The sequence below is a fragment of the Carassius carassius genome, chromosome 6 (genome assembly GCF_963082965.1).
Source record: "Carassius carassius chromosome 6, fCarCar2.1, whole genome shotgun sequence".
NCBI lineage: Eukaryota > Metazoa > Chordata > Actinopteri > Cypriniformes > Cyprinidae > Carassius > Carassius carassius.
Window position 1 is genome coordinate 4,924,678 of NC_081760.1, and position 25,505 is coordinate 4,950,182.

At 35.8% G+C, this 25,505-nt stretch overlaps 1 protein-coding gene across 1 annotated transcript in view; it reads left to right on the forward strand.

Moving 5' to 3' along the window:
• The window catches only part of LOC132142262 (zeta-sarcoglycan-like), a 257,013-nt gene extending 231,765 nt beyond the window's left edge, over positions 1 to 25,248 (forward strand). Inside the window, exons 7-8 of the mRNA XM_059552005.1 lie at positions 7,241 to 7,364; positions 20,314 to 25,248. Of these exons, the coding sequence (XP_059407988.1) occupies positions 7,241 to 7,364; positions 20,314 to 20,511 (322 nt within the window). The 3' untranslated portion in view covers positions 20,512 to 25,248. The remainder of the gene's footprint in view (positions 1 to 7,240; positions 7,365 to 20,313) is intronic.
• The last annotated feature ends 257 nt before the right edge of the window (positions 25,249 to 25,505 follow it).

Here is a 25,505-nt window from a genome sequence, read left to right on the forward strand (position 1 = left end):
ATACATATATATATTGTTTGTTTCTGTAGTTTTACATTAAACTTTCACATTTCATCTTGTATGGAAGCATTGAAAAATCCACACAACCTTGATGTGCCACAGATCTTACATAATTCTCCACACTGTTTTATCTTCTTTGTGACTGAGATGCTAGTCTGGAGTATGAAAAATAAGAATTAAATGAACTGACTTTGTAAAACCAAATGCAGACCTAAATATATATATATATATATATATATATATATATATATATATATATATATATATATTATGAGCATTTTTTTTAAGTTTGAGTAACTTTCCCTTTAATCACATCTGTGTGCTGCTATTTGAATAATGCAATCAAATATAATATTTAATATTTGCAGTAATCACTACATTGAATAAATTCCGATTAGCATTGGCCTATTTTATAGTGACACATATTTTTGTATACTTTTATAGATAACAGGGTTGCAACCAAATCACTGAGAAAGGCTTGATTACAGTCTAATAAAAAATGTCTCTATTGCTGGAACTCTATTAAAAATCAGCTGCTACTGGCTTTCCATCTTTCATTCTTCTTGGCAAATTTTTGGACATTTGCCTTCATTTGCTTAGTTCGGTGCTTTCCTCTCAGCACTGAGGTTTGAGCTAGCCTCGGGCTCTCATTAATTAAGCAACAATCTCTGACAAAGAAAGATTGCCACCATTTGAGACGGCTTGGATGGCTTCCATTTCCTCCTCTCATACTCTCCAATGCCACACAGTCCACTCTTTTCAGACCTTTGTGTCGTCGCTGTCAGCTCAGTTGGTGTTGATGAAAGGCATTGACCAAGTTTAAGTAGACTTGTAATAGCCTCGTTGTTGTTTTTCATCTCCCTTGCCCAACATTAGGGTTTGGTCATGCTGCTAATAGCCTAGCGAAGGGTGGGTAGGGTAAGAGTGCAACAGACTCTTGCCATTAGCGATCAGTTAACTCTGCCAGCTTGCAGGGTAGAATATGATGAGAATTGATCCAGCTGCCCTAGAGCTGATGAGAGAGTTTGGGGGAGTTTCAGAGTCCACACTGAACTAAAGCCACAGAAAGAAACTCTCTAATGATTCCTTTTCCCCCTCAATTTCACTAATGTTTTATCTATATGTATATATATATATATATATATATATATATATATATATATATATATATATATATATATATATATATATATATATATATATATATAATTTTGTTTTGTTTTTTCTTTGACAGACTACTCTTTTTATTTTTATTTTTTATTTTTTTACCACTAAATCCGTCCAGTAAGTTTATTACAATAAAATCCATGATAATATGCAGGATCATGCCAGTAGCAAAACCAGAAGGATTTGGCAAGGCCTCATCCCATTCCAGTAAAGCCACTTACTGTGGTTAACATCTGCTTGTAAATGTTAAGCTGTTGTCCACCAAGGACTTGTTTTCAAAGACATACACTTATGTGGTATCTCACTCTCTACTGTGCAGACAGGCAGCTATTTCCAAAGGCAGCATCCTAACCAAAAAGAGACGGATTTAAAATGCTCTTCATGGGCAGGAATTCACACAGGCAGCACACAAGTAGTGCTCTGACTGTGTAACACAATACTTACATTGATTAACACACACAGTCGATTCCAATAGTCATGCTGCTGAGCTAACGACTCAGTACAAATAAATGCATAACACACAAATATCAGACGAAACAAAACAGACACATTTTTAATTAGGTGATTATTTTCTATAAATATTGACACTGAATAAAATATAGCTTTGTTTAAAAATGAAATTTTCATGGGTGATCACTTTCTCAGAGCTTTCCCCAGTGCATTCTGGGATTACTTTATCAGCAACAAATACAAGCTATGGTGCATTTGCTGCCTAATGTTTGGAGCAGCCTTTACATTGGAAGGGGGGACAGATGATGCCTAAAATGTTGCTTCGGGAGATGAGTCTCTGAGACAGTGAGACAAATTACATTAACAGCTTTTGAACAGAGTGGTAGGAAAATGAGTGAAGGTCAAAATTTGAATCCCTACAGAGAGCAAAATGTCTCCAGTAACATCTGCTACTTAGTCTACTAACTAGTATCTTTATTAAACTTAAAGACCCAGAGTAGCAGAATTGCATAAATTTGTATAAAGCAATTACATATTACATAATTTTCAAATTTTTTTTTCTGATTTCATTTCGCTAACCTGTCTTTTTAAATTAAATCTCTTAATTAAAAAATCTGGATTTTTCCACAATTTGCCACATGAAGCACATTGTAATCAGGGGAATAAAGAGCACAGCCTATACTGCAATTATGGTTATTAAACCAAGTAACTATAAATAAATAAATAAATAAATGTTTTGTTTACTGGTTGAAATATATGATTTATTAAATATGTTTGTGTAACAAATTGTTTTCAAAACGTTTTACATTTAATTGCTTCCTAAAAAAATATAAAAAATCCATCATGGATATCAGTGCTTGAGTCACTGACGGTTAAAGAAGCATCCATCCAGATTATGAATTACAGCTCAAGTATAAGCTGAGCCCATCTGAAGGACTAAAACGAGCTGCTGTTTTGCAAACTGTGTGACTGAATACAGTTGTGTGAGGCTTAATCCAGATGAGACAGCCGGCACTTTTCCTCTCTAGAACATAATTATGGATGGAAAGAGAGTGAAAGAGTGAGGGAGATTGTTGAGAGGGGATTGAAGGGGCTTTGGTAGATTTATTGCACACCTGAATCTCCAGTCGAAATAGACTCAGTACTTCGACCATTTTGGCATACGTGGGCAAATTACTTCAGTGACTATATGTCTTCTGCACCACATTTCTCCTTCTAAAGTACTTACACAGTGGCTATCATTCATACAGTGAGTCTTTATTGTCTCACATTGCTCTAATGATACAAAGTGAACAAAATACATTGTGATGGGGAAGGAACAAGATTGATATTAATATATATATATATATATATATATATATATATATATGACCCCATACAGGGACATTAACCATGGATTCTTATTTCTCCCCATCTTTTCAGTGAAAGACCATTCTTTCACTCTTCTTTCAAGCATCTGTCAAGAATCGTCTCATACCTGGCTTTTCTACCTCTTGAGTTCTCATTCAAGGTTTTTTTTTTACTTCTCTCATAATGGTTGTGGTTAAAGTTTGGGTAGAGCAAGATGTTTCTAAATCATGACAGAAGTGCAGCTGTGACCCTGAGCTCATGAGTGGCTGATTAGACATGATCGTGCTTTGAAATTAAATTTGATTGACTTGAGAGTTGGAAGGTTTGAAGAGATGCTACTGAGGTGCTTCAGTTATCACAGCACAGAATTATACAAGTGTCAGTTGCATATGTATGATTATTCTTGAGATTCATTGTAGATGCAATCCTGGCAATGTGACCCTCTCAAATCCACATTAAATTACCTTCCACTCATACTGACATTGAGAACATTCACCCCTTGGACTTGACCTTCAAATCCATTGATTACCTTATCACACAGGGATTACTCTGGCATCTAGTGCCATACCTCTCTGCCCATCCCTAATACTGTCAGTATGGATGAGTGAAGTAGTTTCTTTCTCTCCGTAAGAGAATAAACTTAATTTTAAGATGATTTCGAACTTGAGGATACGTGTGGTTTCAGTGTCATATCGATCTGTGGTGGTGACCTTTACATTTATTGAGAAGTTAAGTGAATTGCCCTTGTTGTCATCTGTCTTTTCCACAGAATGAAAGTCACTCAGGTGTATACATCATATCATCAAAATAATTCTGAGTACTCTTCAAAAAATGTATTATTATTATTAGTAGTAGTAGTAGTAGTATTTAGAATTTTTGAAGGAAAAATATATATTTTCAATTGTTCGGGGTCAGTAAGATACAGGTATTTAAAGGTATTTAAAAACATTTATAATGTTACTATAGATTTCTATTTCAGTTAATATTGATTTTACTTAGAATTTTCTATTCACAGAATCCTGAAAAAAAAATAACTGTGTTCAACATTTATGATAATAAGAAATGTTGTGCACCAGATCAACATATTTCTTAAACATCATGTGACACTGAAGACTGGAAAAAATGTCTGCTGAAAATTCAGCTTTGCATTCACAGGAATAAATTACATAAATATGTTGAGTATTATAATTGTTTTAAATTGTAAAATATGTTTCAAATATTACTGTTTTATTGAATTTTCAAATAAATGCAGCCTAAGCATGTCCAAAACATGCACTATTTTTTATTTTTTTATCATTTTTTTTTAAATGTACTAACCTTTTGAACAGTGTATGGCAAAAAATTATACATGCAAGTATGAAGTGGGTGAACAATATTGTAAATTGTTTGCTAACTGTCTCTATCTGTCTCAGTCTTTTTGTTTCAGTTTTACTCTAACGTCTTGCTTTGAAGCAGCCCTGATGTGGTGACTTCCCAAGATGCACAGTCTCACTCGAGTGAATGATATTCTTCGACAGGAGTGAAATGAGATACAATATTATTCCTTTATTCCTGTAACCTACTTCCTCGCCGCAGCAGTGCTTTAGAGACCCAGTGGGCCTACCTTATTCCTACTTCCCTCTCTGACCATAGTGGTCCCCCAGTTCTATCACTATCGATTAAATTATCAGCAACGGATGCGCACGGGCATGAAATTGCTTTACGTTCTCTCACAGGGTCTTGCTGCCAGCCACAATTTCCCCAGCCACATATCACACAGCAGATGGGGAGGCTGCAAAAAGTCATTTTTGACCTATTTGAGGATTTGTCAGGGAATCTTGAGAACAGGAAATGGACCATTGGTCCAAGAGCTCAGCGAGCAATAAAGGAAACCCACTCAGAGGGTCAAGAGCTCCAGTGAACTTTCTTGAAAGCCTAATTTTTGGTGCCATTATCTCCAGTGATGTGCTTCAGATTTAAGCACTTAAAGTTTCTGTAATAAAATGATTGTGATGATAATCATGTTATGCAAAGCAGTGATGTCTTAATGTGTCTCGCGTCACGCCACCAAAACAAAATCTCGCAAAACTTTTGAAATGTCCTAAATGAGTTTCAAAGAATCCCTTTGGTTTTATCCTATAACATCATGGATCCCAGTAAGCGAGAAGCTCACATAGAGGAACATTAAAACTTAGGGTGGCTTGAAAATGTCAAATGCAACGCTTTTCTCGTTTTTGGCTTTGGCTGATGTTCATCTACCCACGGTACAGTGTCATTCATCAATCTGAAAGGCTGCAACCAAAAGTAAATACTCAGAGAGGAACATGAAGTCAGAGGTTAGCAGTTGGTATTGAGCTGCTTAATATCATCATTGGTCTTATTCGCAAAAGTCAGTATCCAGCTTCTGTAACCATAAGCATGGAGACATAGTGATAAATGATACGTCAAAGCGCACAAAACTCACGAGAGGAGAAAATCTCATTTGGTGGCTTATTGTAGGAAGGTTTGCGAAAGTAGGAAACAATGTATAAAAAAAATACAAAGGGAGAGGTTTATCTTATTTTTTGAAAACTTAAAACTATTTAAATATACATTTAATTTTAATCAACGATTTATGTTATGTTTATTTCATTTTATTTTTACACTCGGGAAAAAAAGTACAAAACTGTTACTGGGGTGATAACCTTTCAAAAAGTGTACAAGTTAGGTACTATAATGTATTTTTAAGATGCTAATATGTACATTTAAGGTACAAATATGTACCTTTTATTGGTACATAAGCTACAAAGATGTACCTTTTAGCTTTTGTGACAGCTTTGTACCCTTTTTCTGAGAGTGTATGTGTGTAAATGTTACTAAAACTTTGGCAAATCAAGGCTTCTTTCAAAGAAATGACATCCACATTGCGTTTAACCGATCTAGAGCTGAAATCACGAATTCCAGGCTTTAATATGAAAAACTGTGAATACTCTTAGCATGAACTTGTAGCTATTTACACATCTTAGTCACGTCAAAATCACATCATAGAAATTGTGTGACATGTTGTGGCAGCCAAAGTCAGACTAAGGCAACTTTGGAATAGCATAAGATTTTCAGATGGCAAGATTGTAAACAGATTTCGACCTCAGATGCTTCAGAGCTCTACATACTGTATGTATTTGTATGGCATACATGCAAAACATTTGAGTCTTGCTGTCCTATTGAGCTACAGCTTCACAATGTGAATCTAGCAGATACATTACATTTCAATCACAGTAATATTCACTGTTGAATTCTTAGACTTTTCTAGACAACCCTTGGCTTTTTCGCTAGTCAAAGCACCACCTCATGAAAGTATTTTGAAACAAAGACCACAAATTTGCCAACGAGAAGAAGCAAAAGGAGTATAAATGTGATGTTAGTGTGAAATTCGAAATAGTCATATTTATTTATTGCTTTTCATATGACTGTAACAAATATCCCTATGCATACATTCGTCAGAGTGGCAGAAAAGGTCAAGATGAATGTTTGAAAATGATGAACTCGCTGGAGGAATAATGAATAAGCCAGATATGAGACTAAAGCAGGCCTTTCTTATCTTCCATATAAAATCAAGTACACTCTCTGCACACTTAAGATATTTTGTTTTGCTGCTGATTTGCTTTGGAGCATGCTGAAACAGAAAATTAATGGTTTGATTTTGAGTTTTTCTTTTTAGAAGACATAGGATCTTAGAGACAAGGAAGGAAAGAAAAGAGTGAAAAAAGAGGGAACCATTAAGTCAATATATTCATTTCTGTCATGTCATTAAGTATACAGTGACTGCTGTTCTGTATTCTGTCAACTCACCACGCCACCGATGGCTATATTGTGCTTAGATACTACAAATGCATGTTGAAGTGACACTTGTTCAATCAAATTAGAGGAACTGAACTGTTGTTTTTCTGGCACAAAACAGTGGGTTTTAAATCAACGAACTCAACTGGGATGACAGCTGACAGCATTATACTTCAACCCCTCGGCTAAAAAATAATATACTCCATAATTTACTTAACTGAGAATAGCAATGAGCAGCAGTATTCTTCTTTAAAATCAAACATAAAACGTCACGCAAGGATTCAAATCATTGAATTGCTTTTTGAATAGGTTCTTTGATGTGAATCATCTGAACATCTCTAACTTATTTAAATGAATCAGACTTTTGCTACCAATGACAGAAGTTGGTTTAGCAAGGTTTTGATTATTATTTGATCAACTGAAAGCTTTGTGTGCATTAAAAACACGTTACTTTATAAAAGTCTGTCTCCTCTAACAGGCTAGAGTCCCCGACGAGGACACTGACACTGGAGGCACCTAAAGGTGTTGAAGTCAACGCGGGAGTAGGGGAATTCAAAGCTTCTTGTAGGAAAGATCTCACTTTAGAGTCTTCAGAAGGAGAGGTGAGTATGTGAAATTGTATATAAGGGAAACCATGTGGATGTTAATAGGAGTACCATGGATGTCATGGATGAACTACCAACTGATGAGTTACCAAGATTATAACCAATATTCCTAAACAAAAACAACACAAACCATTATAAATAAAATCTTTACTGAACACAATTTTAGTTTTTGCACTGCTTCATCCTCCTCTCATGCCTTTTTCAGTTTCTTACATCTCTTTCTCCATCTTTCTCTCGTGTGCGCACATCTGAAGACTTCCTGGGATAGCTGATCCAAAATTTTTAATTCTGTCATAATTAACTCACGCCATGTCATTAAAAACCCATAAAACTTTTAGTCATCTTTGAAACATGAATGAAAATAAATGAACAAACCCTGAGAGATATATTTTCCTCCATAAAAAAAGACATTAAAAACGTAATCCATATGAATAAAGCAGTTTGATCAAAGTATTCTGAAAAGACACAATGGCTTTACAGTATATGATGAACAGATTTAATTTAGCTTCTTATTCACATGTAAATAATAATCAATGTACATTGATTAAGAACCAATTCTGACGTGTCACAAAACCATGTTTGATCGTCTGCAAGAACCAGTGAGGTTTTTTCATGAGCATCAGCTAAGCAAGTCTGAGCTAAAACTGACCATATTTGATGTGCTTTATATATGTACATTGATTCATATATATTCATGAGTAAAGGCCTAAATTGTGTCTGTTCATCATATGATGCAATTGTGTCTCTTGCGAAGACGTTTACAATGGCTTTATGAACTTTATGAAAGTTTTGGTTGCATGGACTTTTGGTGGAGGGAAAGAAATCTCTCAGATGAACAAAAGTCGAATGGGTTTGGAACCACATGAGGGTGATTAATTGATAGCCAAATTTTCAGTTTTATTTAAGTTGTTTGACAACTAAGACTTTAAAACCTCAAACAGCAACATGTTTCAGTCTAGTAGTGTGTCATAGACTTTAGTTGAAGATCCAGTTAAATTTTATGACCACAGATATGGGTCCACATATGTTTTCTTCATTCCAGAAGTAGGTGTGTGCACGAATAGTTGAATATTCTATTTACAATAAGTATTTGAAAAATAAAAACACTATTCGAATTTCACTAAAATGTTGCTTTGCTGGCCATAAATGCAGTAAATCCCTCATAAATCCTGAGCATGCAAACTTTGTCAAGTGAAACCGAGTTATCACTAAAATGAGGAATCATATAAAATACACCAAAACGTCATGACCAGTCAATTGAAGAAAAATAGCCCATGCTATTTGGAACAAAGCACCAATGAATTTTCAACTTTGGGCAAAACCCACCTCTCATCACTGTCAGTTTTCAGTCAGCCATCCAATCACAGTGGATGAGGGGCGGGCAAATACCGCACTGATCAATTGTCACATCCTATCTGTACTACGACTGAACGACAATGGAGAAATTAAAAATAATGCATGCATTTTGTGATGCATCCGCTACATTACTTCAGTGTCTATTTGTATTTTTTTTTTTTTTGCACACAGTGTTTAATGATTTAAAATTGAAAAAAAAAAAAAACAGGATATAATCATACACTTGTTCTGATAAGATTTTTCGAAAATGGTGACAAAAATTATGTTTGATAAATAAACTACGATGATTATGACTTTGATTAAAGTCTTTTAAATAAACAAATATTTGAATATACATTTTTTTATGAGCTCAAATATTTTAAATGCAATAGTTTTGAAAAATGCCCATCCCTACACAGAAGCGTTCTTACTGGCAGCATGTATTGTACTTCCATCAAGAGCTCTGAATGAGTTATCTAATGTTCACATTTCATATAATGTGTTACATTACATCTTTTGTTAAGCTGGTAGATGTGACTTCTGGTCAGATGTGAGTGGACCATGTCCTCTGTAATTGCCTCAACCAAGCACCTCCTAACTATTTCAGACACTCATCTGTCTCCATCTTTCCCTGTCTACAAGCCTAATTCACTGTCCCATAATTGCAATGTTAGTGTAATTCCACGAGCACCTTGAACATGTTTAGATTATCCATGCTCAGTGACCTTCCTTCCCTCTCGTTTAAATTAGTGCCACCAAAGTTGCGCTGTCCATACCTCTCTTTCTCTCTTCCTTTGTATCTCTCTCTCTCTTTCTCTCTCTCTCTCTCTCTCTCTCTCTCTCTCTCTCACCTTCTCCTATCTCACTTTAGTGACTGCCCAGGCTATTTAATTAACTTCCATGAGTCCAAGTCATATATCATGCTGTTCTGTCACCTCTTTGGGATTTTTTTTCTTCTTCTTCCGTGCCTGAGATAGCAGGATGGTGCTGTGAGGAGTGAAATAAGAGGCAAAGTGGCTGATGCACAGTAAGGGTGCTAATAAAGTTTGCATCATTCCTTAAAAACAATTGTTCAAGTGATTGGGGTGAAAAAGCACCAACTTGTGCTTGCGTTCTCTGTCTCTGTCTCTCTCTCTCTCTCTCTCTCTCTCTCTCTCTCGCTGCCCTTCTTTATGAACAAGCTCAGTAATTTAGAACAAATGCTCATATCAGCACAATCCCATCTTTTTTGCCCCCGTCTCTCCCTGTAATTCTCCAGAGGGATGGGGTGGTGAAAATAGATGCCTCTGTCAATTTGGAGAAGAGAATCAAGTGCATTAGACAGCTGAGACGATAAATAAAATCAATGTTGTCAGAAGGCGACTCTTAAGAGGGCAATGTTAAAAAGTTTGGGGTGAGAGAATTAAGGGGAATGGGTGACTGGGTCCATGTCCTATTGCCTTTTCTTTTCCTGCTGCCAATTGAGATCAAGGGAAATGAGAAGTGACTGCTGTACAGTATGGGGTCTAATAGCACTCATATGAGAGAGAGAGAGAGAGAGAGAGAGAGAGAGAGGGAGGGAGAAGAGACCATGAGTACTGTTTCTTTAGTTGAAGTCAACACAGAAACTGGTTTATTAAACTGGTTTGTATTATAAACTGGTTTGCTGTCTTCCATCCTGAACTGTTTTACTGGTTTTAGGTGCTTTTCATCTGATAAGACTGGGAAAACTATTTTAAAATAAACTGGTCAAAGCCTATTTGCACTAGACATGAAGGGTTCAGCTGCAGAAATGTCCTGATCCTCAAACCCAGGCTCATGGAAAATACACAGAAATTGCATACCTTATAGCCCGTTTCTCATCAGTTTCAAAGTTCAGTGAGTGGTGCTAAAACGCATGTGCAATACATGAACATGGCCACATGTTTATTATGTTGCTTCAGGTACGAATTGCGGCAGTTGAGAATTCAGATGTCCAGTCAGTGTAACTAAACGGTTAATGCTCTATCCCAGAGATCATTAAATCTGGCCCATGAGGTTTACTGTCCTGCAGAGTTTAGCTCTAACCCTAATCAAACACACCTCAACTTGCTTATCAGTGTCTTCAAAATCATTAGAAAATCACAGGTAGCTGATGAGCTAAACTCTGCAGCGCATTGAGGGCAAGGTTTAAGGGACCCTGCTCTACGCTGATGTTTCATTTGTTTGTGCAAATCTCCAGTATGATGTCCATTTGAGATGTGCAGCAAGGCTCCTTTAGGTTTCATATTTATACAAGAACACTTTGGGCCCTGTCATACACCCGGCGCAATGCGACGCAAGGCGCAGCACAAGTGTGTTTGCTAGTTTCAGTCTGGTGCCGTTCGCATTTTCCCGTCCGGCGCCACGTCGTTTAATTAGCAAATGCATTTGTGCTCATTTTTGCACCCATGGGCGTGCTGGTCTAAAAAAGAGGTGTGTTCAGGTGCATTGCTATTTTAAGGAGCTGACAATAGACTACGCCATAGACCAACTCAAACCTGGTCTAAAGTCTGGCGCAATGTTTTGTCATTGTTATTTAAAGAGCGTAAACGCTGCTTATTAAACACAGGGACGCACAGCAGCACACAAGCATGCCAAATAATGAAAATTAAAGGATTTGCAATGTATAAGATTTTTTTTAGGCTAAATATATATATATATATATATATATATATATATGCCTACATGTCATAATGGATAGTAATCACATGTATCAGAATTAGGCTATCTATTTGCTCGCACACGAACAGTTCCGTTTCATCTTGGATACGCGTTCTGTCTTTGCGCTTGCAAAATTCCGCCGTGTAAATAGCAAATCTGTCATGGCACGAGTGCAACTGGCTCTTAAAGGGAATGGAAGATGAGACTCTGATTGTTTTTTTGCACGTTACGCCCAGGAAACACCCTTTACTCATTAAGAGAATAGGGACAAACCATTTAGACCATGCATCCGGGCACGCCAACTGTTTTTCCGTCAAAACAGCAAAAGTGGATTTGGACACGCCCTGAGTGCACCTGCACCGTTTGCTTTACACTTTGCATTTAGATCGTTAAAATAGGGCCCTTTGTCTTCATTCACACTAGAGTATATACTGTATATGCAGTAAAAACAGTAATATTGCAAAATACTGGTCATTTTAATATGCTAACCTGGTGCTCAATAAATATTTCTTATTGCTATCAATGTTGAACAGTCATGGAAACAGCGATACCTTTTCTTTTTTTAGCGTTTATTTGATTTTTATTATTTTTTATATAAAAATCTTAACAGTCACTTGCTGTATAAAAGTATCAATTTATTTACCTAAAACTATGAATGGCAGTGTGTATACAGATTAAATTATGTTAAAGAACATCTAAAAGAAAAGTTCAACATACAGTAAGAGGCTAATTCTACTATTAACGGCTAGATAAAAACAGAGCTATGTTAATCTGCTGAAGATTATCCCAGCATAGCCCTCAACTAGATCAGTTTTCATTTTGATTAAACACCATCACATCATCACCATGGATGAAATTAGGTACCTATTTTGTTGTTGTGCTTGTGTACATGGCAGCTGCAGAGCCTTTTAAAACCCCCGTTCTCTCCACCTGAACTCTCCCTCTCACTTCAGCCGGCCAATGAGGCGGTGGATATAGATATATATGGTGCCGACAAGCTGAGGAGACAGGGGAGCTGAAGCAGGCATATGGACGCTAATGTTTCATTTGTTTGTGCAAAGCTCCAATATGGTGTCCATTTGAGACCAACCCTTAACCCCATGCATCTTAATAAAGCCATTAGGGTGTGTCCTAGGAACAAAGTAACGAGAGAAATGCTCGTAAACTAGCCCTATCACTGAAGCAGACTCGAGCGGGCAAATCTATCAGACGCCCTGTGGTGCAGGAGAGAGGGAGTAGATCCTATGAGGTTAATAAGCCAACAGCCAAATTACTGCCAGCGGTTCGTTTTGCCCCTGCACTGTAAAAAAAGAAAAGTTGACTTAACTTAAAATTGCTGCACAGCTTTTTTGAGTTTATTTAACTTTAAAACGAATTAGTTCACTTAACTCAATTCACTGAGTAAGGTCACATGTCTCCCAACTTAAGATCTTTTGTTCAGCTGATTGAGTTTTTATAGTTAAAAAAACTTTTATGTAATTTCAACTTTTAATGTTATTTTCACTTGACTTATTAAAGTACGTTCAGTTGACTAAAAATGTGTTTTTAAACAGCATCACAAGGTTAAAAAAAAAACTACTACATGCTTGATATTTTGGTCCAGGTTTTATTTCAAACCAGCAGCAACACATTGGTAACCTTAGCCCTACTCATTCTTCAAAAAAGTAATTAAATGAGTAGGCAGAAGAAAAGAAAAAAAAAAAAACATTCAAAGTGCTATCTCATTCAACCGGTCCTAAATATTTTAAATGTTCTATGTTTAACATTTTAAATTGTTAACATAAAACATGTTACAAAACGAGCAATATAAGTGCAAGTTAAAGGAGTACGCTGACTTTTTGGGGCTTTAGCTTATTCACCGTATCCACCACAGTTAGGGTGAGGATCCTTCGTCTTTTCGGTGTTGGCACGCTTCATTGCACATGCGCCAGTTTCATGGTCGTTACAGTGCGCATGCTCCAACCTCCAACCCAACTTGTATGCTTGTTAACTTGAATTTACAAATTGAACTTACAATCAATTCTAGGTTGGTCCAACAATTGTTGAACCAACGTCTTTTCCGTAGTTATGCCAACATTTTTGCATTTAATTGTCCAGTTAACTAAAACATAATCATTAGTCTAACTTTTTGTGAGTTGGATTTTTTACAGTGTGGGTTGTTTCTGCGTGATAGCAGCGAGGTTTTATTTTCTATTATTTTGGAGTATGGAGTCCCATGGCACTTCTCTCTGCCGTGCTTAGCGGGTTTCATTTATTTATTTAAGTGTGGCTCTAAAAAACTGGGAGGGAATTTCATTTTGAAGTGTTTTTATTTGTGCCAGTTCCATTTGGGCTTTTCCGTCTGAAAAAAAAAAACTGTATTCTATGTCATCAGACCATAAAACCTCCTGTTTTGGTACTGTAATCTATATTTTAAGACCCAAACTGTATCCCATGGAAGTATATGAATATAAACACCTTTTTGAAGTCTAAAAGAATGCAGTTCTTAATGCAACACAAGGGCACATTACACACAACACAAAACACATTAGCAGGCATTAAACGTTAACCTGTTCTTTAATATAGTTGCTTTTCTCTGATTATGGAGCAAGCTTGGCTCCTGGTGAGCATGTTAGATGAAGTTTGTCAAACTTCTAAAAACATTTTTGCCTAAATACCTATATAATAACATATATGTTATTAAGGTACAGTACACTGCAACTATATTTATAACTTTATTACTTAAGAGTAATATATATATATATATAATTCTGTACAGAGTGTACCTTTATTGGAATGCATATTTCAAGGTAACTCTGTCACCCACTTGGGTACTGAGGTCTATTTCCAACAATATATTTAAGAATTCTATTGACTTTCATTTTTTGGAGAAAGAACACTGAAGCTTTTTTTGTGTGTTGCTCAGATCATCATACAGGTTTGGAGCAACATGATGGATGGTAAATGATGACAGAATTATTATTATTATTATTATTATTATTATTATTATTATTATTATTATTATTATTATTATTATTATTATTTATTATGTATTATTATTATTATACCTTTGCATGTACAGTACACATCCCTTTACATATTACATGTTAACCCTTTACATATACACATATATAACAAGCTAATAATTGTAGTATTCAAATAAATTAATAAAACCTTAAGCGATCCATATCTAAATACCTCAGACTGAAAATGGACATATGTACTGATATTAATCATAACTAATCCTCCTTATTCCATCTTTTATTTTTAATAAGATCACTATTTTTATGTAAATGAACACATTAAATAGGATTTTATATATTACGTTCATGAAATATGATGTTTATTTTTAAATTATTATTATTATTGTCGTTGTCGTCTTATTATTATTATTATTCCTATTATTATTGTTATTACATAACAACAATCAAAATACTAAGTTATGTTTGTTGTTGTTTTCCATTTCTTTCATTTTATTTTATTATTTTTTTAAGTTTATGTGAAGCAGCATTTACTGTGAACCGTGAAAAGATAACAGTGCTTCATTCCTATTTATATAATAAGCATTCTTTGTGATTAAAAAATTGAGCCAAACCATATCTTGTTCTCAGGCATTGTTAAAATCAATTTTTTTTAAAAAGTCACCGGCCAACTGATTTTTTTTATTTTATTTGTATTTATTTTTTCTCACATTTGGTACTTTGCATGTGTTAATTTATAGGCCCTGTATACTGTATGTATACAATATATAAACTTGACTGGTTAATTTATTAATTGGCTCTATTTGTCATGTGGCATGTGGTTTCAACATTACCATATTTCTGTGACCATTTATCCTTTGTAGAATAATGTGAAATACCAGTATGCAGCCCCAGGTCCATAAACTTTTACCTTTCAAAGCTCCTACCATCATTTTATATTAGCAAATCCAGAAGTAAATGAAACGTGCGGCAACTTCACACTAGAACTGTATGATTGTCACGGTCGTAGAGACAAGAACAAAAGAGATTGAGATTGGAGATCTCAGCAATCTGTCTGTATTTTATAGCTTGCAATTCTACTCATCTCCAGAGTGTAATGGAGTGTGTGGTACACACCAATGACCTCATGAAGTCTGATGGTTCACCTGTTTGTGTTTCTATCCCCCGCCCTTCATTTACCTCTTCACGTCCTCTCCAGCTTTAGCTGTCTTCTCTTTCCTCGACCTGTTCTCTCTCATTTGCTTCTTCTCTCTTCCAGCTGTGACATGGGAGAAATCATGCATGAAAAAATGTTTGGACCGACTATAATTGGCCTTCCCTGCACAAATAAACATGCAAGCTTACACACACACATTCCCTGATAGTGGTTCCAGAAAAGGAAGAGGGTTGTAAAGAATGCACTAAGGATTTTTTGTTCGTTTGTTTGTTTTTTTATCCCATAGCTGACTGACAGTAATTCATACAGACAATTTCAATTGGGGTGGGTGCCATCTTTAATCCTCTCATGAGATGACCTAAATGACTTCCGTTCTGACTTCTACCTCTTTCTTTCTACCCCTGGACAGCCCCGTCTTTCTCTCTTATAATGTCTCTTGGTAGGGATTGTGAAAGCTGTCAGCGGGCTGTATCATGAGCCATGCCACATCACAGAAAATTCCAGAATTCCGTCTCTTGGCAGAAAACAGGAGTGTTTAAAATGGAATTGGATTTGAGGGTCTGTTTTGGGCCAAAGTGGCACTCACCGGTATTAGGTGACACAATGCATGAGGATATGTAGACTAACTGCATAACAAAATAGAATTTCAGTAATTTGGCAGTGAAGGGGATGAAGTAAAAAAAACATTTAGAGGACAAATACTACGTCCTTTAAGAGAACTGAAACAGAAGGACATGTAACATTTAGTGAAAAAATAATCAAGATGGTGATTAATATAATTAATCATGAATGATCAATTATACTTTTCATTAAGTTTCATTTGCATAAAGTATTTGAACACTTTTGGACACTTAAAAATGTCTGAATTCATTGCATTAGCTAGAAATGCCAAGTGACACCTGCAAATAAATGATGCTAGAGCTCTTCTCAGAACTAACTTCAAAATTTAGAGGCTTTTTTTCAATTGCTTTTAACCATCTGGTCTCAAGAACATTTATTTGTGGATTGATTGAGTGATGTACCAAAATTTTGGCTACAGAATTTTTTTTTTTTTCTGAAACAGTAAACAAGCAAGCAAGTGCGAATTAATGAACAAACAAAAACGAATGAACCAAAACAGTGATGTTTAATTAGCCATATTTTGACTGTTTCTTCATCTTTTCGGGTTGTATGATCTGTATGCCGCTCTCTCTCTCTCTCTTTATGTATGTTTGAAGAACAAACATACATAATTTCTTGAAATGTCTTTGTTTATATTTAATGTTGGTTGTAGAACAGTAAACATTATGCGATGCACTACAGCATTCAATTTGCATTCACCTCTAAAGAAATCTGTCAAATATGGCAGTTCAACTGAGGACTGTGTGTGCATGCTGATTGTATAAAAATCTAGTTCACTTATATTAAAGTGTTACATTAAAGTTTGTAGGGGACTTGGAAAGGGCAAAATGAAAAACTGACACAGCAAAAAGCAAGAGAAACAAATAGTGAGAAACAAAGTGAGACACAGATAGGGTAAGTGGCTGTGCGCTGTCCTGCTGACAGCAAAGCATCATGGGGCTTGTTTGTGCAAGTGTTTATATAGATACATATTTTGTCACTCTCCCACAGCATGTGAGTTATGGTAAAGATTATTTGGCCTTTTCTAACTGTCAGGGCCAACAGACTTTTTGGAACTGATAAATACAGGAATCAACATATTTATAAATCAAAGGGCAAACAGGCTTTTAATGAAATGTAGTTTATGTCCCTGGTGATGTTCTCTCTCCTGGTCCGTATCTGGAAATTAAATTTGTGTCCTTCAGGAGGAATTAATGTGCCAGGATTGTGTCATGGTAATCTTACACAGCCAGAGTTTTTAAATATCATCTTGCATCTTAGGTGTTTCTACAAGTTTGGGTACTTTTATGTCCCTGGGCCTGTGTTTTATTAAAATAAATGTATTTTGATTTGTTTATTTATTATAAACATACGTGTGTGTGTGTGTGTGTGTGTGTGTGTGTGTGTGTGTGTGTGTGTGTGTGTGTGTTTGTGTTTGTGTGTGTGTGTGTGTGTGTGTGTGTGTGTGTGTGTGAAGACTGGATTGATATAGATAATATGTTAATTAATTACAGAATGTGCTGATTATTTAATCAAATTAATTGCAAATGAATTGCGCATCAATTTGGACTGAGAAACTGCCATCAAAAAGATCATCAGAATTGTGTCAGTTTAGAAACAAAAAGTAGCTTAAGAAGAAATATTTTCAGTCAACATTTACTACACTTAAACGTACAGTATGGGATGTTTGGCCACCAGGGGTCACTCAATCAAAATAATAACATAAGACGTACTTTGATGACGTCAGGAAAGAGCGTAGGCTCATGGGAGTTGTTGTTCATTGGAACACGCGCTCTGTCGCTCCCCACATTCTTCACTCATTCTAACTTAGTATTTTGTCTTTTTGAACGGAGAGATATATGAATTATGAGACCCCTATCAAATCAATATTCCATCTAGCTAGTAGTATATATGTTAAAAAAACACGGTCGCCTTTCGTTAATAATTATAATTACGTTTATACTATGATATCGAACAAGATAGTGAACTGCATTTGAAGCTACTTTATCCAGCTAGATATAGAACAAATGTAGATTTACATTATACTATACATGAGAGCTAGTCCGTCTGCGTTTTACACAAGACATCATCGTTTCACAAAATATACGGATAGATACAGTTAGCTGAATGGATGCATACCTGTTTATTAGAATGCAAGCGAGTTCGGCATCTCTCTGTAGTTTCAGCTTGTCACGAAGCTCTCTCTATCTTGGAAATGCAACTCCAATATTTACCCATGTCTTGTTTCTTCTCTTGTCCCAAAACCTTCTCGGGTCATTTATTTCACCCGTACGTTTGCGCTTCACAGAACGTGCAGGCAAAGCATAACCATGAACTAAGTTAATGATTGATGTATAAATACGAATATAAACAATATAAATATAAAATATAATAGTCTCGATCAAAGCTAGCTACTACTTTTTCTTCTTTGTCTCGTCTTTGCTTCTGTTCACCTTTGTATTTGGCGGTTCCGCAGGAAGTTAGATAAACTAGAGGGGTCAAAGTTTATATGACGCCATAAACGGGCGACAAAACAGAAATAAAGAAATGTGCCGTGTCTTCTAATTAAACTATAATTTTCTCCGGATTAGAAAGTTCATGGAAACTGTCGGGATAATGTAAGTACACAACTAAAATATATATATAACATAGATATAGTGATTTCTGCTATTTTTAAAGCAGAAAAATGACATATTGCGCCTTTAAACTTTTAAGGCAACATTGTGGCCATACCATTGTTTTCAGAAGCTGAGTCTGAAGTGGCATTTACATATATTTACATAGACTGGTTAGAGGTGGCAAGAATGCATTTACACTACAATCAGAATGGCATAAATAATATGTGATTAATGGGTTTTAAAAAATAATAATAATATTGACATATGAAATGATTTTTAAAAAATGACCCATTTGGTTGATACTCTTAATATGAAACTAAAACCTCCAGTAGGTGGCGGCAAATCACTTTCGTAATGAATGATTCATTCAGTGAATATTGATTGAGTCACTGAATCACTGACTCACTAGTCTTGTTTGAAATCAGGGGTTCTTTCAGTAATGAAACACCGCTGTCTGTGTGTTTCAGAAAGCCAGTTCTGCTGAGACTTTGTTTGGAACAATTTTTGTTGGCTAAATTGAGTAAAAACGGACAATACGGATGCTACTGTGTCTAAAATGTAACACAATGTTAACTTCTTGTTTATTGAACTGCTGTATAAAAGCAATATCAAATCTGTAATCATGCAGATATTTAGGGGAAAAAAATAGCACTCTTGTCACATATTATATTGTTAAATTATATCATGTAATATAAAAATTAGACAAACCCACACAGGGCCATATTTCCCCTCATATATTGAATTTTATGTGTTTGTAGATGCATTCTTGCAGTCGTCATTTTGCATCATGTTCATCAGCAACTGCATTCAATGTAAGATTACAGGTCTGGGCTGGAGCAGGCTAACCTGGTCCTTTTTCTATAATTAATCACACCAAATTTACATGTTAAATCATCAGCTATTTGTAGGTAATCATAGTGGTTATATAAAGGTTATACTGTATATAAAGGTATTGTCTAATATTAGTGCACCTGGTTACCAAAGAGCCTGAGATAGAAATAAGAGATGTGATATGTGAATAAAACAAAGAAAAATCAAGGTTAACAAATAACTTAAGCAAAACAGTTTTACTGTGTTATTTCTAATGAAGCTGTCAAATCAAATATGCAGAAAATGTGTAAATATTATTTAATTAAGTAAGATGTCACTTCTACCACCATCAGTTCCACCACAGAATTAAACATTAAACACATTACATATTTTTTTAAGATGTGGCTGAAATGAACCAGTGATGGGATAGTTTATTTATTTATTTATTTTTCTGACGAAGAATCTGCTACAGTACCTTTCACCTTTTTCGGGCCAATAAACAGCCACTGAGTATCTTTCAAAGATCTAAAGTTCTAAAGCTGGGAAATGTGTTAAAATTCTAAGCAACACACACACATAGAATGGACTGGTCAGAGTGACGTGTCATAGACACTCAGGAAAACACTGTTTAACTGTGTACAGTATGTCTCACAATAATAGTCTTCATTCAGTGTTGTGTTTGTATTTGAGTAAATGCAGCTTAATCCTAAATGACTGTTATTATGTTGATTTGTCTAAAGTATTTGATTAGAATGTTTGTCTTGTATCTTTTACTCTTCTCTTTTTTTCTCCTCACCCCCTCTCAGATCTTTCTAAACGCAAACTCAATCCGTCTTGGAAATCTTCCACACGGGAGAGTGGACACATTGCTCGGTCCAGGGACCACGTACCCCAAACAGACTGTGTACGAGGTGTGCGTATGTCCCAGCGGCAAGTTATATCTGTCTCCGGCAGAAAGCTCCTCCACCTGCCAGACGACAAACAGTGTGTGTCTCTGGAGCTGAGAAAGGTGGGTGGGCCATGGACCTCCCAGCACCAGAAAGGCCTTCCTTCACCTTTCCACTCCTGCTCCTTCCCTTCCTCCTCTCCTCTGACCTCAGTCCTATCTCAATCCTATCTTTTTAACCACCCATTCATCCCCGCTGTCCATTCGTCCATCCATTTGACTAATCAGTTTCTATCTGTCTGTCTGTCTATCTATCTGTCTAGCAATTTAGCTAGCTGTCTGTCATAAAAGCATATATCTGTATGTCTGTGTGTCAGTCTGTCTATCTATCTAGGTACCTGTCTATCATAAAAGCAACCTTGTGTCTGTCTGTCTGTCTGTCTGTCTGTCAGTCAGTTTGTCTATCTGTCTGTCTAACTGTCTTTCATAAAAGCAACTGTTTGATAGTCAGTCAGTCTAGCTACAGTATCTAGCTGTCTATCAAAAAAAAAGCAACCATCTGTCAGTGAGTCAGTTTGTCTAGCTAGCTAGCTGTTTATCATAAAGACATATATCTGTTTGACTATTTATCTAGGTTGACCATACAAGCTCTTTTTCCCAGACATGTCCTGACCAGGATTTCTAAATTGCCTAAAATATCCAGATTTAGACTTTTTTTTCCTGTTTTCATACTTGCTTGACCAATACCATGCAGGCAATGTACATAATCGATCGGTCATGGCTCATGGGAAGGTATGAAAAACGTGTATATAGTAGGTGTGCTCGACTTGAGTGACACTGCACAGACCGATCAGTCTATGACATCAAAGTACCCCAAGAGAGATTCAAAAGCATAAGGAGCCATCTGCTCTCTATAGCTCTCATGGTACTTTGGTGTCATACACAATCGGTCAAACACATTATTTTAGGCAATTTAGAAATCATGGCCAGGACGTGTCCGGGAAAAAGGGCATGGATGGTCAACCTAGTTTATCTGTGTGGCTGTCAGTCAGTCAGTCTGGCTAGCTAGCTAGATGGTTGCCGTGATTTGGCGTAGTAATACATGTTCCAGGATCAACATCTTTTGATCATCCTGGATCAACATTATTGTCCAAAAATATAGACTTAACCCAATCCCTACCCCTAAACCTAACCCTACCCATAATTTATTCCTAAAATCAGTGGGAAATGATAGCTGATTAACAAGAGTGTAGAAGCACCTAACCCTGATTTAAATCTAAAACGTTATAAAAAGTTAGATCTCAATTTTGATTGGATGATTTAAATGTTGTTTCAGGATCAACAAGGATGTTGATCCAGGAACATGTTGTACTTAGTGAAATCATGCTAACCCTAGCTAGATGTCTTTCATAAAAGCATCTGTCAGTCACAGGGTGGCCATATGCGCCGTTCATATGGGACACGTCCTGGACAGGATTTTAATATTGCCTAAACATCTAAAGCGGTTTAACCAATAACATGCAGGTATTGTACATAATCGACCAATCGTGGGGCTGTGCGTGAGAAGGTGAGATCTACAGGGAACGATCAAGCATTGCAAATATGTGCATGTGTTTGTTCGTTTTTTTGACTTGAAGCTTCGCTGCACGCCGATCAAAAAAGACATCAAAGTAGGTGCAAGAGTGATTCAAAGGCATAAGAATCCTTCTACTTTGCTCTCTATAGCCCTCATGAATATCACACAACGATCGACCTGCACAGTGCAAACAGCCTATTAAAATCTTGGCTTGAATGTGTCGTGTATGAATGGCGCATATGGCCACCCCATTCAGTCAGTCAGTCTGTCTGTCTGTCTGTCTGTCTGTCTGACTGACCCCATGTCTTTCTCACAGTGACTATCACTTTCTCCCTTTTTTGTCATTTTTTCTTTGTCTTCTTTGTTCTTTCTCTTCCTCTTTCAATTTCTCCTCTTTCCCATCTTCCTCTTCCCCTTTGTCCTCTCAAGCAGAATTCAGGAATCATAAGACGTATCTTGGCTCAGTTGAAGCTGCATCTTCCCAATCTGTAAATGGAGCAGAAATTCTCATTTTGTGTGTGTGTGTGTGTGTTTTGTTGTTCTTATTTTTGTATGCGCGTCTGACCAAGTGGAGGATTGTGAATGTGTGCTGCCTGGGACACTGGACTGCACTCGTGAATGAGCACACACACAGCGACCTGCAAATGAGTGCGTGTTTTTCTAAAGAAGATACAAAGGTGCCTTTGCTACTGTTAGTAAAGCACATCACCTGCTACTGTCTTTCCACCTGCAGTTAAACTAACCTCCTCTAGGAAAACCGACTGTACGAACCCTCTCTTTTCTTTTAGTTCAAGGGTCAAAAAAGATACTACGATAAACAGAAAGAAAACATAAACTTACTTTCCTCTTGGATGTTTCTTTTTGGAAGAAAAGCACAAGAATATGCCATGTATATAACAACATTAATCAATAATAATAAAAAGAGAAAGTTTATTTTAAGAATTTTGTATTCAAGAATGCTTGATAATGTTTCTTTTTTATTGTTTAGGTCTCATGGACATGTTTACATGTACTATGGTGAGGTAATGTTTTTTTTTTTTTTTTACTCTTTAACTGTTATCAACCAAATTTAATTGTTGGATTGTGTTTAGGTCTTAACTAAAATTGATCCTGCCAGTCAAAAAGAGGTGCTGTAATCTTTTCCCAACTCTATGGTTGTGTTTATTTTATTTAAAAATTGTGTGTATGTGTGTCTTTTTTATTCCCTCCGCGTGATGTAGTGCAGAAATCAATACTGCAAGTCCATTATTAATCGTCATTGATACATTTATGTGTTATTTACTGTTTTAAGTGTTTCTGTCCATGGACCACTGCACTTGGGTAAATTAAAATATGATTTAGAGGGTCATTTCTACAAAACATTTTCACGGTGAATGAAAAGTAAACTGCCAATATGGAATAACCATTCATCGTGTTCTGTCTGGAAAAGTATATACAGTCATGAGAAAGAGTTTTGACCCATTTGGAATTATTTGCATTTGAAAAAAAAAAAAAATGTAATCATGCAAGAATAGCTCCTAAAATATAATTTCATAGTAATAAATTAAGTGATAATCAAAAATTCATAACAGTTCTAATTCATAAGCAACATGCACAAATTTAGGAGCCATTCATGTGGAAATCTAATTCCAAAGAGGTTTGCAAACAGTAATCCAATAACACTTGTGTTTATGGCTGTCATCAACCTCATTATGACACATGAAACATTGCCGTTTGAAAATTTTGAGCATTTTCTTCAGATGCGAGAGACATGACATGGTATGTTTGGCAACAGGAGACAAAAGGTGAACAATAAAAGGATCACGCCTGTAATAACTGAAGCATACCTTTAATTTTTTTAATGTCAAAGACCTGTAAAAAGATATCTGAGCAAAATATTTCCTCATAAACATTCTAAATATGGAAGAAATTCTGAATGGGGTAATACAATAGTACGAGGTGCTTAGCATCAAATGGACTGTTTATTTATGTCTGTGTTTTTGTTCTGTAGGAGAGAAGATTTCTTAAACGAAAACAAAGATATATTTTCTTATAAATTCTATGCAATGTGTTTGTAAGATTGCTCTGAGGTTGGAATATCATTCAGTTATATAAGAGGTCGAAAATAATGTCCTAGATTTTCTTTTCGTCATATCTCCAGTATTATAACACTCAAAATAAACTGGCTCGTGAAATGATTTGAAAATAATAAAAAATAAACATGAAATGATGAACACATGCAAATGTGTTTATTTGGGATATTAAATATCTATATTGGGGAGATGAAACCTAAGCACTGTCTTTGCATTCGTTCACATGCTATGCTATTTCTCACCAATTTTAGTGACATTGACATTTGGCAGAGTCCAGGGGAGTTGATGTATTTCCTGTGAAGAAAAGTAAGGACATTTGTTGCAACATCTCCCTGTCTCTGTCTTTTTATTTCTTTATTTTCTGTCCATTTTCTATCAATTTTTGACTAGAATGGGCAGAGGCAGGCTTTGAGGCTTTTGGATCAAATTTACCATGAAATAGAACATCTTCATAAAAGGATGAGGTCAGTGCTTTGGTTAGGACTCGTTCCTCTGGCACCTCTACTCTCATTTAGAAAAGCAGAGAGGTCTTATAAAGCTTACGAACTCTGGGAGAGAAGCTAAACATCTGAGGGGAGTGAGTGCCATAAAAAGCCTATTCATTCTTCACTGTATTTTGTGCTTATAAATTCTGGCCTGATATTAAAAACGTGTTTTGAGTGTAAAACAAACACTTTTTTATTTCTAAAACATGTGTACTCACTGTCACTGCACTTTATTTACCCTTTTATGTGTTCTGAAATGAGATTTGAAGGTGAAATATGATTAAATCTGTTTCCAAGGGCTTTGAAAACAAACTTTGTTGAGTCTTGACATGCAGATTCATCACAAATTCAATGTGAGCTTTATTCTTATTGTGTATTACCATCTGTACTACAGTGTTTGGATGTTGAAAAATATTTTTTTTTTAAATAGATTTCCTAAAATATGAGTAACTTTTTTAGGACAAAACAGCTGTTAACTGGGTTCACTTGGATTGAATATCATCTAAGAAGATTGCCTATATTTAATTGTAGTTGTATTCTTCTCTAAATAATGAATGTTTATGAGATTCCTCGTTGATATTCAGAAGGGATAAACACATTGAGGTAGATGAACGATTCACAATTCACAGGAGGCAAATTAATGAAATCAAATATACACACACAAACACTTTACTGTTCTCAGTTTTCACCATCATTCTCCCCTTTGTCATTTTCAGTGGACAAATTAGGCTGTGAGTGATTATACTTGCAGTCTTTACAATGGCAGACACTGAATAAAGGTCCTAGATCATGTAATTTTCACAAATCACAACTTTCAAAACGATTTTATAGAGTGTTTTGTTTACTGGAAGGTGTTTTTCTTTTTTTCTTTTCTTTTTTTTCAGTCCATTGAACACTCTGTATTGGTGTCCCTCACATCCTTATTTTCATTCTTGACAAAAAATAAATATTGTGCCATAGCCTGATTAAGGTCTATGTG